The sequence below is a fragment of the Ornithodoros turicata genome, chromosome 4, assembly GCF_037126465.1.
Source record: "Ornithodoros turicata isolate Travis chromosome 4, ASM3712646v1, whole genome shotgun sequence".
Taxonomy (NCBI): Eukaryota; Metazoa; Arthropoda; class Arachnida; order Ixodida; family Argasidae; genus Ornithodoros; species Ornithodoros turicata.
In genome coordinates this window covers 18,848,426-18,861,827 of record NC_088204.1, presented here as the reverse complement: position 1 = coordinate 18,861,827, position 13,402 = coordinate 18,848,426, and the positions used below count along the sequence as shown (strand labels likewise).

Here is a 13,402-nt window from a genome sequence, read left to right as displayed (position 1 = left end):
CGAAATATTTTTATATCATCCGCAAATAAAAGTACACGAGACCGCTTAACAACATTTACAATAAACACTAAAAACAGGAGCGGTCCTAAGTTACTACACTGAGGTACGCCAGAGACAGAAATGAATGGATCAGATGACGCAGTGCCAACTCGTACAATGTTACCTCGGTCCGAAACATAGCTCTTCAATAACGTGCAGTACTCTTCACACAAACCATACAGCTGTAATTTCGAAAGAAGTAACTCATGATTAACTTTGTCAAACGTCTTGGTAAGGTCGAAATAAATTGTGTCCGCTTGCTCACGGTTACAAATGAACGGGACCGTATAGCCCATAAACGTACACAGATTCGATTCGACAGATCGATTTCTCATAAATCCACATTGCTCAGTAGTAATATTATGTTGAGAGACTACGGGGATGAGAAACTCAGACACTGCCACCAGGGCAGCGCCACCGTCGCGTCTGGGTCGTTCGCGTATTTTTCCCCGCGCGGCGCATGTGCGGAGGGTTGTCCGCGCGCTGATAACATGCAGAGACATGCAAAGAAGGGTCATACACAAAAAGTACAAATGAAAATATATTTATTAATGCGAATTGTAATGCCAATCAAGTTGAGATATATTTATTAAAGCCAATTGTGCTGGGAATTGTGCCAATTGTGATGCCAATCAGGCGAAGGAGAAAAACCCAACCGAAAAACCTTCACGACCTGTAACAGAAGAAACACAAGACAGTGCATGTAAAGGAAACATACATTTATTCATCTGTTAATATTTCATTCAACGTATTAACTATTGTACTCCTTATTAGTTCCATCATTTCCAACCCTGAAAGAAAACATAAAATTAACATCATCACATTGCTTGCCACACGATAACTCACGTTGGACACAACACTGACCTGTAAAAAAGCGGTTATTATTATTATATGAAACCACCCTTGTATTTCAATAATACATACAATGCGGTGGGGGCGAACTCCAGTAATCTGTAAGTGAATCTAAATTAATATCAACTTATTCATTTCAATAATACATACAGTTCACTGGATCCAACGTTGGGTAATCTGAAAAGATAGTCACATTATCAACATCCATACTCGTTTTATAATAATACATACATTGCGGTGGCGGACTCCAATGATCTGAAAGAGAATCTCATTTATTATTGTAATCGTGTCCTATAACTTTTACTCCCATTCGGGGTTGGCCGTGGTACAGGCGTGTAAGCTGAAAAATATATTATCAATTAATAATACACACACACACAACTACACAACAACTATATACTATATACACAACTATACACGTCTATATTCCAATAATACATACATAACGAGGGTGGCGACTCTGGAGCTGAAACAAGAAATCAAATTTAAACACCTTTTTCATATCCATTACAATTCCTTGCCATTTTCAAAAAATGTTGGGCTTGAGCTAAATGCTGAAAAAGACAACAGTCATGAGAAAAAAGAACTACATTGCAAATCAAAAACTTACTGCTCTCGTCGGACACCTGCGTGTAAGCTGAAAAGATATTATCAAATAATAATAACTAAACCTGCACGATTGTATTCCAATAATACACACAGTTTGGCGGCGGCGACTCTGGAGCTGAAACAAGAAATAAAATTTAAACACCTTTTTCATATTCATTAGAATTCCTTACCATGGAGCTTTAATTACAAGTGCCGATAGATGTATGTAGTTAATTGTGCACAGCAGAGAACCTGGAAGACCATGGGACATGAATGACAAGAATGACACGAACACAAGAGAAAATAAAATCTATAACACTACATTTGACCAAAGAAGATATTCTTAATCAAAACAACAGAGGAGGAGAATAATCTCTCATTTTAACTATCATAAAATCATCCTCGTGACTTAATCTTGTCAAACCCCATACAATTTTCATTCTAAGAGACACTACAAACATTACTTTGTTTTATGAATCCAACACAGAAAATATATTAAAAAATGAACTTCACCGCATAGCACGCTCCTAGCCAACAACCAGCTCTAATAATATCTGCCCTGATTTGTTGAAGACGGGAGGCGTACGCCTGTTTTGTGACAGTTATGAACATTTTCGAGCGCAATAGGGAAGATAAGTTGATTATTCCAACATTACACAACTTTTAGTTAATCAATTTCTTATTAAGTAAACAGCATAGATATATGGAAATAATGAGAAACAAAACGATCAACAGCTAGCATTAATAGAGAGCCAAAACAATGCACAATCCAACGTGTAAACAACAGACACATGCAGGAAAATAATTGAAAAAGAATCTATCAAAACGATAAACGTGCACGGATGAATAGCACAGAAACACTTTGAACGGCACATGATGAATAATTTAATACAGCACAGAGCTAACGCTGAATAGCAGAGAAACGCTTTGAACGATGCATCTGCCAACATGTAAACAACTCACAGGAAAATAATAGCAAAACAAACTATCAAACATTACAAATTGAAATGGAAATAATATATCTTTTGAACTATCATAAAATCAACCTTGCGACCTAACAAATCCAGAAGATGTGGGTTCGAGTCCTACAGCTGGCTAACCTTTTCAGTGACTTTCATCTTTCATCATTAACAATATAGAATTTTCATCCTACTCGGGCACTATAAACATTACCTTGACAGAGGTATCCAAACACGCAGCACAGCTATGCTTTACACAGTACAACCAGACTCGACCCCGTGGGGTCACTCTCTCCCTCTATACACTCCAAAAGCAAAGAACCCGCATATCCTTTGTCAATCTATGGGGTGGAGAAACCCTCTCTCTTTTTCACATTCTTTCCTCCAAAAGGAAATATTCTTAGGACCGGTGTACAGAGACGAAATTTTTTATTGATCGCAAATAGACATTGGAATTATTCGATTCTCAAGAACACAATAAGAATTCTATCAACAAACAATAGCACGCAAAAAATCTAAGAATAGACTTTTATGTCAGTGCAAACTGGTTTTGGAGAAACATTATCTAAGCAAATGAGAAATATTATCTACGCAAACAATACTCAACCAAAACGAGAAACGATGCATTTTAATGTATTTCAGATCTGACACAACTATTATGCATACATTATTCTCAAATCACAAAATATCAATCGAGTGAATATCTGAAGCAAAAAGAGAAAGTCAAATTTATTCAATGATAGAAACAATACTCATTCGAAAACGAGAATCAAATTTAGTTACATCGTTTTATGATAACTTTGCAATAATTATTTCTACACGCAGAAGCCGCAAACAACTCATCTGAAATGCAAATTAATGTAAAAGTTTGCTACAGGGCAAATCAACGCACACAACTTAAAAATACTTTCCACTCCTAGAGTGGAAAACCTCCCCACCTCATCATCACAATATATATGTTGTTGTTACTTTCCCAACTAGTAGAATATTTTTATTAAAACAATCGAGCGATCATCTGAAGCAAACTCAAAGCAGTAATTAATTTAGGGAAACACTTTCTGACCAAGCAGGACGATAGATCACAGGAACACATCTTTTTCATTCAAAGCCCACTAACAAAAAAAAAAAAAAAGAACGAGTGAGAGAGGGAAGCTGAGCTCCCACGCACTTTCGCGAAGGTTACGCCCCGCAGGGAGAAGGGGGATCCCACAATGGTCGTGGTCAAAGTCATAAACTAACTCCAACAACTCAAGCCGGGAATTGAAGGTTCTTCTAGGTTTTTCTCGCTCATCACATCTTTTTTGTAAATTGACTTTCATAATTCTCACGTCAGGTGGATATTAATAACATTCTAAACGCGATAACATAATAAATTTTTAATAAATAAAATTAGCACCGATATGATTTAATTAAGTGTCGAGGCACACTACAAAACAGAACAGACAATTGCTATACATTGAAGAGATGGACGGATTTTGTACTCGTTACCATAGATCATGGGAGGACCTGATAAAAAGCTGCTTCGAAAAGGAGGAGCCTCGAAACGATTCAATTATCGCTGCATTTCAATACGTTCTAGACATGATCGTATTCGGAGATATGATGCAAATTATGGAATTCAAGATGCGAGAACTTGTATGCCGAATCTACATAAAAATATTTGCACGTCAACATCGGAAGGACCACTGGGATTGATGGTGGAGTTTTTTAGGTTTGCTAAAGAAGAATTGAAGTACACTAGACCAAACGTAATTGTAGTCATTGCAATGGGCATTGCATTAATCAAGAAAGCAATCAGATCAAATTATCATATACAAGCAGTCTATATCGCACGATTCATTACGGATTTGTTGAAGTTACACCTAACGGTTGAAATGGAAAGTACATAAAAATCTTATCACGTGATATATTCCACTAGAGCCTCTACACATTTGTTTTCTTTCATCAGTTCGCGCAATGATGTCGAATGAACAGAAGTTCAATGTTGTGCAAGGTCTGATGTACCATCACTTATTGAAACTCAACAAACATATCAATTGCGGTGGACCACCGGACGATTTTCATCTAATACTCTCTTGTACGCCATTCAAGAATCTTCGTACAGAGAAAGGACACATCAATAAGAGACTGTGCAAGTTCATCGCGACGAAGTGCAAGTTGTTGAAGCAATCCAAACACGGCGACAACATATCACCTGCGTTAATCAACGCTCGATTCAAGCGCCCAATAATCAGAATAAACTACTTGATGTCTTCGGAATTCATCAGTCAAGACAACAAACCAAAACTTCAGAGTTTGGAATAGAACTGTAATTTATCGAAATAAACAAGTGTATAATTGAAATAATAATTGTATTCTTTGTCATCATTGTAATCCCCAAGAACACTCGCGATCCTCAGGACGTCCTCAAAGTGTCATCGCGTCCTCGTCCGTGATGGGATGTCCGGAGGAGATCCGGAGAGTGTCATCATGGGATCTTCCAGTGATAGTCATTTGCGTTCATCCTGCGGCCGCCAGCCGGAGGACATATATAGGAGAAGTAAATTAGTTTAATAATGCGATGTGCATTTCTATGCCCGCGCCCATTAATTAGTGTGTCGGTTTGTTTGTCATAACAAAATTGAACCAAATCAGCAGTGATCATGTATAAACTACAAAATATTACAAAGAGAGAATAGTAGAATAGAAAGAGAAACTACAAAAATACAGGGATACAGAAACAAATTGAATGATTTCAACGGATACTCCATGCACTGGGTTCAATGTGCGATAAAATATAGCTTGCTAGACCTTTCATTGTGACCTCGTTGCCATGAACATCCGTGCAAGGTCCCTGACGGGATGCTGCACGGAGCACTTCCGTGGAAGATACAGAAAAGTGATGGCATATTACAGCGCGTGCTTGACTTTCGGTGGATGTTTTAAATCCACTAAGTAGGAAACACGGACGCTACCTTGGTTGTATCCTTATACTCAAAGGAATTCGTCACTGGTCTGTTACTTATACATGAAATTGAATTAAACTTAGGTTCCTCACCCTTGGTTTTGACTGCGATGCTAGGAGGACTCTTGCATATGCGGAAGTTCGCAAGATAAGCAATATATAGTATATGATTTATCTGCGAAAGACAATGCCACTGTTGGATATTCCTTTCAAAGTCGGCTGTCTTATACCCCTGACACACGGGCACATTCAGGACCTCTTATCTCAAGGCCTTTTGGAAATCCCACAATTGAAATAGAAAACATTCACGCAGCACTGTTTCGCGCTCTCTCCGCCATCGAACTTGTTGCCCTATCTATAAAACAGTTGAGATAAAAGGCCGTAAATGTGCCCGTGTGACAAGGGTATTAGTCTTACACTTAGTGGCACATGATCTTTTATATTTTTTGCTTTTTATACCGTCTGCACCTTTCTAAAAGTGAGAAATGAAAGCGGACTTACTGGAGAATTTTACATGATCCTATAGTGCTCCTGAGAGTATCCCAGTCTTGTCCCCAGATGTTGTCCCTAGGACCATCTCTGGAGTCTCATTCTAACACTTTTCTAACAAATTGAGGATCATGTGGGGATATTCCCAGGATGTCACTGCTGTCCCGCAATGACATCCTCAGGATAAGTGAGGGATGTCAGCGTGTTCCTAGGGATGTATTCTACACATCGCAACGAAAACAGCTTATGATTAGATTGAAGATTGCTAAGGAGACGTTTATTCCACACTATGTACAAGGATCTTCGCATGGAATCAGCGCTGGCAATCAAAGATATTTTACACGGCCACACTCCATACAACACCGACACCCGAAGGAAAGAATTGTAGAAGAATCGCTAATAGAAATTTAGAGGCATGTTACATCAATCTTTGTTTACAAAAGAGGATCACTAATATTTTGCGAAAGCTTATTTTATGAATTAAATTGCACAGTGTATATATTTCCTCAAACGATTGGACAGTTGACAATACTATATTGAAAGGAATCTATTATAAAATGACGCGATGCAAGTGATGGACAAGTATGATGCGCAGGCGGAGTCTACAATTCTAATCATCATAACATGCGGCACACAGTTCCAATAAGATTTTGGGAGAATCGAATCACACACTCTCATCAGAAATGTTTAACCACTATACAATGAAGATGAGCACTATGCATAAACACAATGGAAGATACGTAATTATAATAAATAAATATTCCTTTTGCAAACTTAACCAAAGCAGCACACATAAACGTAGCTCCAATTCACAGAATGTACCCGAGGTTTTTTCATTAGCCATACTGAAAACTATGAGTCTATTCATTATGTCACGGCATATGAGACACTACAAATAGGAAGGACATACTTTAATTTTAGAAGATTTTAGATCATAATGAAACAAAACGCAAACCCCAACACCAAAGGTTCTTGTTTAAATTTTCAAAGTCAAAACTGTATACTCTTTCTTACAATTTTTTAATATATAGATTAAAAAGCTGTCTATATAGTCACACATTGTATATATGATATTTGTTTGTACATTAATTGCTCAAATTTATAAGATCACATTCCGGAGCAGTGGTGACTATCACACACCAGTAAGTGTTTAATTAAAATTGGAACTGCTGCCGCAATTTACGAACTGAATTGTAGAAAGTGTAATTTCACAGCTTTAGCTGGCTCACTTTGATACGCGAAGGTTTTAAGAACTCTTTCACGATGACAAAGAATTTAATCGAGTGTATTGATATTTTCTATATACTCTATAACGTAACGTGAATTCTCCATGTCGCGGATAGTGAAAGTTACGAATATTTTTCGAACTAAATTTACTTAAAACACGAAGAAATGGTCATCCGCGTCGTCGAACCCGTTTCCGGAAGAAAGCAACACGCTCGCGTAGGGTGCCGCGTGAACGCGTTGGGCGCCGAATCGCGTTCGGTTTCAGAAGGGTGTCAGGGAAACGCTGCACGGCGTGTTGCCGAAACGCATTCGACGACGCGGATGACCATTTCTTCGAGTTTTAAGTAAATTTAGTTTGAAAAATATTCGTAACTTTCGATTCGAAAAATTTATTATGTTATCGCGTTTAGAATGTTATTAATATCCACCTGATGTGAGAATTATGAAAGTCAATTTACAAAAAAGATGTGATGAGCGAGAAAAACCTAGAAGAACCCTCAATTCCCGGCTTGAGTTGTTGGAGTTAGTTTATGACTTTGACCACGACCATTGTGGGATCCCCCTTCTCCCTGCGGGGCGTAACCTTGGCGAAAGTGCGTGGGAGCTCAGCTTCCCTCTCTCACTCGTCCTTTTTTTTTTTTTTTTGTTAGTGGGCTCTGAATGAAAAAGATGTGTTCCTGTGATCTATCGCCCTGCTTTTTCAGAAAGTGTTTCCCTAAATTAATTACTGCTTTGAGTTTGCTTCAGATGATCGCTCGATTGTTTTAATAAAAATATTCTACTAGTTGGGAAAGTAACAACAACATATATATTGTGATGATGAAGTGGGGAGGTTTTCCACTCTAGGAGTGGAAAGTATTTTTAAGTTGTGTGCGTTGATTTTCCCTGTAGCAAACTTTTACATTAATTTGCATTTCAGATGAGTTGTTTGCGGCTTCTGCGTGTAGAAATTACTATTGCAAAGTTATCATAAAACGATGTAATTAAATTTGATTCTCGTTTTCGAATGAGTATTGTTTCTATCATTGAATAAATTTGACTTTCTCTTTTTGCTTCAGATATTCACTCGATTGATATTTTGTGAGTTGAGAATAATGTATGCATAATAGTTGTGTCAGATCTGAAATACATTAAAATGCATCGTTTCTCGTTTTGGTTGAGTATTGTTTGCGTAGATAATATTTCTCATTTGCTTAGATAATGTTTCTCTAAAACCAGTTTGCACTGACATAAAAGTCTATTCTTAGATTTTTTGCGTGGTATTGTTTGTTGATAGAATTCTTATTGTGTTCTTGAGAATCGAATAATTCCAATGTCTATTTGCGATCAATAAAAAATTTCGTCTCTGTACACCGGTCCTAAGAATATTTCCTTTTGGAGGAAAGAATGTGAAAAAGAGAGAGGGTGTCCCCACCCCATAGATTGACAAAGGATATGCGGGTTCTTTGCTTTTGGAGTGTATAGAGGGAGAGAGTGACCCCACCGGGGTCGAGTCTGGGGGGGGGGGGAATATAGGTTTATTGCAAAACAAAACAGAACAAAAAACACGAAAGAGGGGAAAGGTTAGCCTGGCTCTAGCAGCCGACTTGCTATTCCCGCTTACAAAAAGGAAAAGGGAGAAAAGGAAAAATAAAGAGAAAGAAGAAAAAAGAAAGACAAATCGGAAAGAGCGAAAGAAGAGGCGCAGTCACAGGCTCAGCGCGAGCCCTGCGTCGGTAAGGAAGCGTAGGAGTTCCCTTCCGACGCGCCACTGAATGGGGCGTTGCAGAGGGCCCAGTAGCGTTGCCAGCGTGACCTCCCTGAGCCCTAGGGCAGCTAGCCGCTCCATCAGAGTGGCACGGGGAGCGGCGAACAGGCGACAGTGGAGGAGTAGGTGGGAAGTGTTGCCCTCGGTAGAGCAGGCTGCACATGTAGGGGTGTCAAGCGTGTTGAGTTGGAAGAGCCGTGCCGGCGTTCGAGCCACGCTTAACCGAAGACGGTGGATAACGGACGCCTCCCTCCTCGTGATGTTTGGGGGAGGGACGTATTGCATTTTTGGGTCGATGGAGTGCAGAAATGTATTGGGCGAGATGGCACGTGCTGTGAAATCTTGGACACAGCGAGAGCGCAAGCGACGTATTTGGAGCAGGCAGGCAGACATTGAAAGCGGGATGCTGAGACTCAAGGCAGCCGTGGTATGGGCACGTTTCGCAGCAATGTCGGCACGGGTATTTCCGGGCAACCCGACGTGACTGGGTACCCACTGGAGCCGTACGCTGTGGCCGGAAGCCAAGAGCTCGTTGTATCTGGCGATTACAAGCGTGCGGAGATCGCAAATAGCACTGCACCGGTACGACGCCAAGGTCTCCAATGCTGACTTGCTGTCCGTGAAGATGGACCACGAGTCGGCCTGTGAACCGGATATGGCGTTGAGCGCTTCATAGATGGCTGTCAGTTCCGCTTCGGTGGATGAAGTTTCATGCAGCAGCTTGAAAGTCTGCGTAGTATCGCTGTGAGGTATGTAGAAAGCTGCAGACGACGCGCCGCACACAACCGAGCCATCTGTGAAAATTCCTTTACGCTGACCGTGGACAGAGTTCAAATGGTCAAGAGCAAACTGGCGCGCAGCGAGGACAGGAGTGTCGTTTTTCCGGGACATGTCGGGAATATGCAGGTCCGTCGGAGGCAGCTCGAGGGTCCACAAAGGTGGAGCGTATAGCAGGCGCGACGGAGGGGGCGGAAGAGACTGTGCCAGCCTGCAAATAGCAGCCCCGAAACCTGAGCTTTCATACAGTAGGTGAATGTCCCGTAGGTAGTGGGCAGCATGTCGTGTGCGGTACCGCGCACATGCGCGCAGGGTCTCCATGTCGCGTAGGACGTGGGCTGGCGTCTCCTTCGCCTCAGCCAAGACCAGGAAGGTGTCGGTCGTTTTGGGGGTCGAGTCTGGTTGTACTGTGTAAAGCATAGCTGTGCTGCGTGTTTGGATACCTCTGTCAAGGTAATGTTTATAGTGCCCGAGTAGGATGAAAATTCTATATTGTTAATGATGAAAGATGAAAGTCACTGAAAAGGTTAGCCAACTGTAGGACTTGAACCCACATCTTCTGGATTTGTTAGGTCGCAAGGTTGATTTTATGATAGTTCAAAAGATATATTATTTCCATTTCAATTTGTAATGTTTGATAGTTTGTTTTGCTATTATTTTCCTGTGTGTTGTTTACATGTTGGCAGATGCATCGTTCAAAGCGTTTCTCTGCTATTCAGCGTTAGCTCTGTGCTGTATTAAATTATTCATCATGTGCCGTTCAAAGTGTTTCTCTGCTATTCATCCGTGCACGTTTATCGTTTTGATAGATTCTTTTTCAATTATTTTCCTGCATGTGTCTGTTGTTTACACGTTGGATTGTGCATTGTTTTGGCTCTCTATTAATGCTAGCTGTTGATCGTTTTGTTTCTCATTATTTCCATATGTCTATGCTGTTTACTTAATAAGAAATTGATTAACTAAAAGTTGTGTAATGTTGGAATAATCAACTTATCTTCCCTATTGCGCTCGAAAATATTCATAACTGTCACAAAACAGGCGTACGCCTCCCGTCTTCAACAAATCAGGGCATATATTATTAGAGCTGGTTGTTGGCTAGGAGCGTGCTATGCGGTGAAGTTCACTTTTTAATATATTTTCTGTGTTGAATTCATAAAACAAAGTAAGGTTTGTAGTGTCTCTTAGAATGAAAATTGCATGGGGTTTGACTAGATTAAGTCACGAGGATGTTTTTATGATAGTTAAAATGATAGATTATTCTCCTCCTCTGTTGTTTTGATTAAGAATATCTTCTTTGGTCAAATGTAGTGTTATAGATTTTATTTTCTCTTGTGTTCGTGTCATTCTTGTCATTCGTGTCCAAGGTCTTCCAGGTTCTCTGCTGTTCACAATTAACTACATACATCTATCGGCACTTGTAATTAAAGCTCCATGGTAAGGAATTCTAATGAATATGAAAAAGATGTTTAAATTTTATTTCTTGTTTCAGCTCCAGAGTCGCCGCCGCCAAACTGTGTGTATTATTGGAATACAATTGTGCAGGCTTAGTTATTATTATTTGATAATATCTTTTCAGCTTACACGCAGGTGTCCGACGAGAGCAGTAAGTTTTTGATTTGCAATGTAGTTCTTTTTTCTCATGAGTGTTGTCTTTTTCAGTATTTAGCTCAAGCCCAACATTTTTTGAAAATGGCAAGGAATTGTAATGGATATGAAAAAGGTGTTTAAATTTGATTTCTTGTTTCAGCTCCAGAGTCGGCACCCTCGTTATGTATGTATTATTGGAATATAGACGTGTATAGTTGTGTATATAGTATATAGTTGTTGTGTAGTTGTGTGTGTGTGTATTATTAATTGATAATATATTTTTCAGTTTACACGCCTGTACCACGGCAACCCCCGAATGGGAGTAAAAGTTATAGGACACGATTACAATAATAAATGAGATTCTCTTTCAGATCATTGGAGTCCGCCACCGCAATGTATGTATTATTATAAAACGAGTATGGATGTTGATAATGTGACTATCTTTTCAGATTACCCAACGTTGGATCCAGTGAACTGTATGTATTATCGAAATGAATAAGTTGATATTAATTTAGATTCACTTACAGATTACTGGAGTTCACCCCCACCGCATTGTATGTATTATTGAAATACAAATGTGGTTTCATATAATAATAATAACCGCTTTTTTACAGGTCAGTGTTGTGTCCAACGTGAGTTATCGTGTGGTAAGCAATGTGATGATGTTAATTTTATGTTTTCTTTCAGGGTTGGAAATGATGGAACTAATAAGGAGTACAATAGTTAATACGTTGAATGAAATATTAACAGATGAATAAATGTATGTTTCCTTTACATGCACTGTCTTGTGTTTCTTCTGTTACAGGTCGTGAAGGTTTTTCGGCTGGGTTTTTCTCCTTCGCCTGATTGGCATCACAATTGGCACAATTCCCAGCACAATTGACTTTAATAAATATATCTCAACTTGATTGGCATTACAATTCGCATTACAATTCGCATTAATAAATATATTTTCACTTGTACTTTTTGTGTATGACCCTTCTTTGCATGTCTCTGCATGTTATAAGCGCGCGGACAACCCTCCGCACACGCGCCGCGCGGGGAAAAATACGCGAACGACCCAGACGCGACGGTGGCGTTGCCCTGGTGGCAATGTCTGAGTTTCTCATCCCCGTAGTCTCTCAACATAATATTACTACTTTGCTCAATGCAAATTTTTCTACAAAACTAGTTATAGAAACGTTCGTAGAGATTAATCTCAAATACTTTCGAGAACGCACAAAGTAAAGACACTGGACGATAATTGTTAACAATACAAGGATCGCCAGACTTGAAAACAGGTACAACAATTGCTGATTTCCAGGTGATGTGATAGTGACCAGAACACAATGAAATATTGAAAATATGTGTAAGATTCGGTAACAGTAAATCCGTGCAACCCTTGACGATGAAGCTGGGAATAGTGTCAACTCCTGACGTAGTTTTCGGTTTAAGTTTCTTACTTGCGCGTCGAACCTCATCTTCATCAACTTCCTGTAAAGGAAGGCAGTCATTACATTGTATAACTGAGGGCTGCACACATACAGTTGAAGAAGAAAAACAAGAGCTGAAATGGGCAGCAAATAATTTGCTCACCCTGCTGCATCAGATACTAGACCACCCTGTTCTCTCAGTGTAATGTTGTCCTGATGATTTTGCTTCTTGTGCTGCTTAACATACTTCCAGAAGTCACGAGGACTTCGTCTAAGGTTATGTTCGGTTGATTCCAAATACAAAGCCTTCTGTCTGGCAAATAGCCTCTTAGACAACGCATGTGCCGCACTGAACTTGTCATACCAGTGCTGTGTTAGGTTCTTTCTAAACATACGATGATAATGAAGATTGCTTCGCAAGCATCGTTTCAGTTCCAAAGGAAACCAAGCAGGATATTTATGATGTTGTGATTGCCTTTTAGGAATAAACTTCTCTATCGCCGAAAACACAATATCGGTCAACTTCAGAGCAGCCGAGTCGGCATTCTCCTCCTGTATAACACAATCAAATGGCTGCTCCGACAAATATTTGTATAACCCGAAATAGTCGCCATGCTTGAAGGAATAATATTCTGCACTATTTTGAGATCTACCAACATCAGGAATTGTAAAGCAAACTACAAAAGAAATGTGATACACATGAACTCGCGAGAGCCAGTAGCCAGTTTGACTTCGTCGAAACTAACATCCCAATTTTTTTTTTTATTCACACCACATCACA

At 39.6% G+C, this 13,402-nt stretch overlaps 1 protein-coding gene across 1 annotated transcript in view; it reads right to left on the bottom strand.

The window, feature by feature from the left end:
* LOC135391320 (leukocyte elastase inhibitor-like) overlaps positions 1-9,943 on the bottom strand; it is a 36,478-nt gene extending 26,535 nt beyond the window's left edge. The window contains exon 1 of the mRNA XM_064621553.1: positions 9,496-9,943. Within this exon, the coding sequence (XP_064477623.1) occupies positions 9,496-9,943 (448 nt within the window). The remainder of the gene's footprint in view (positions 1-9,495) is intronic.
* Between the last annotated feature and the right edge of the window lie 3,459 nt (positions 9,944-13,402).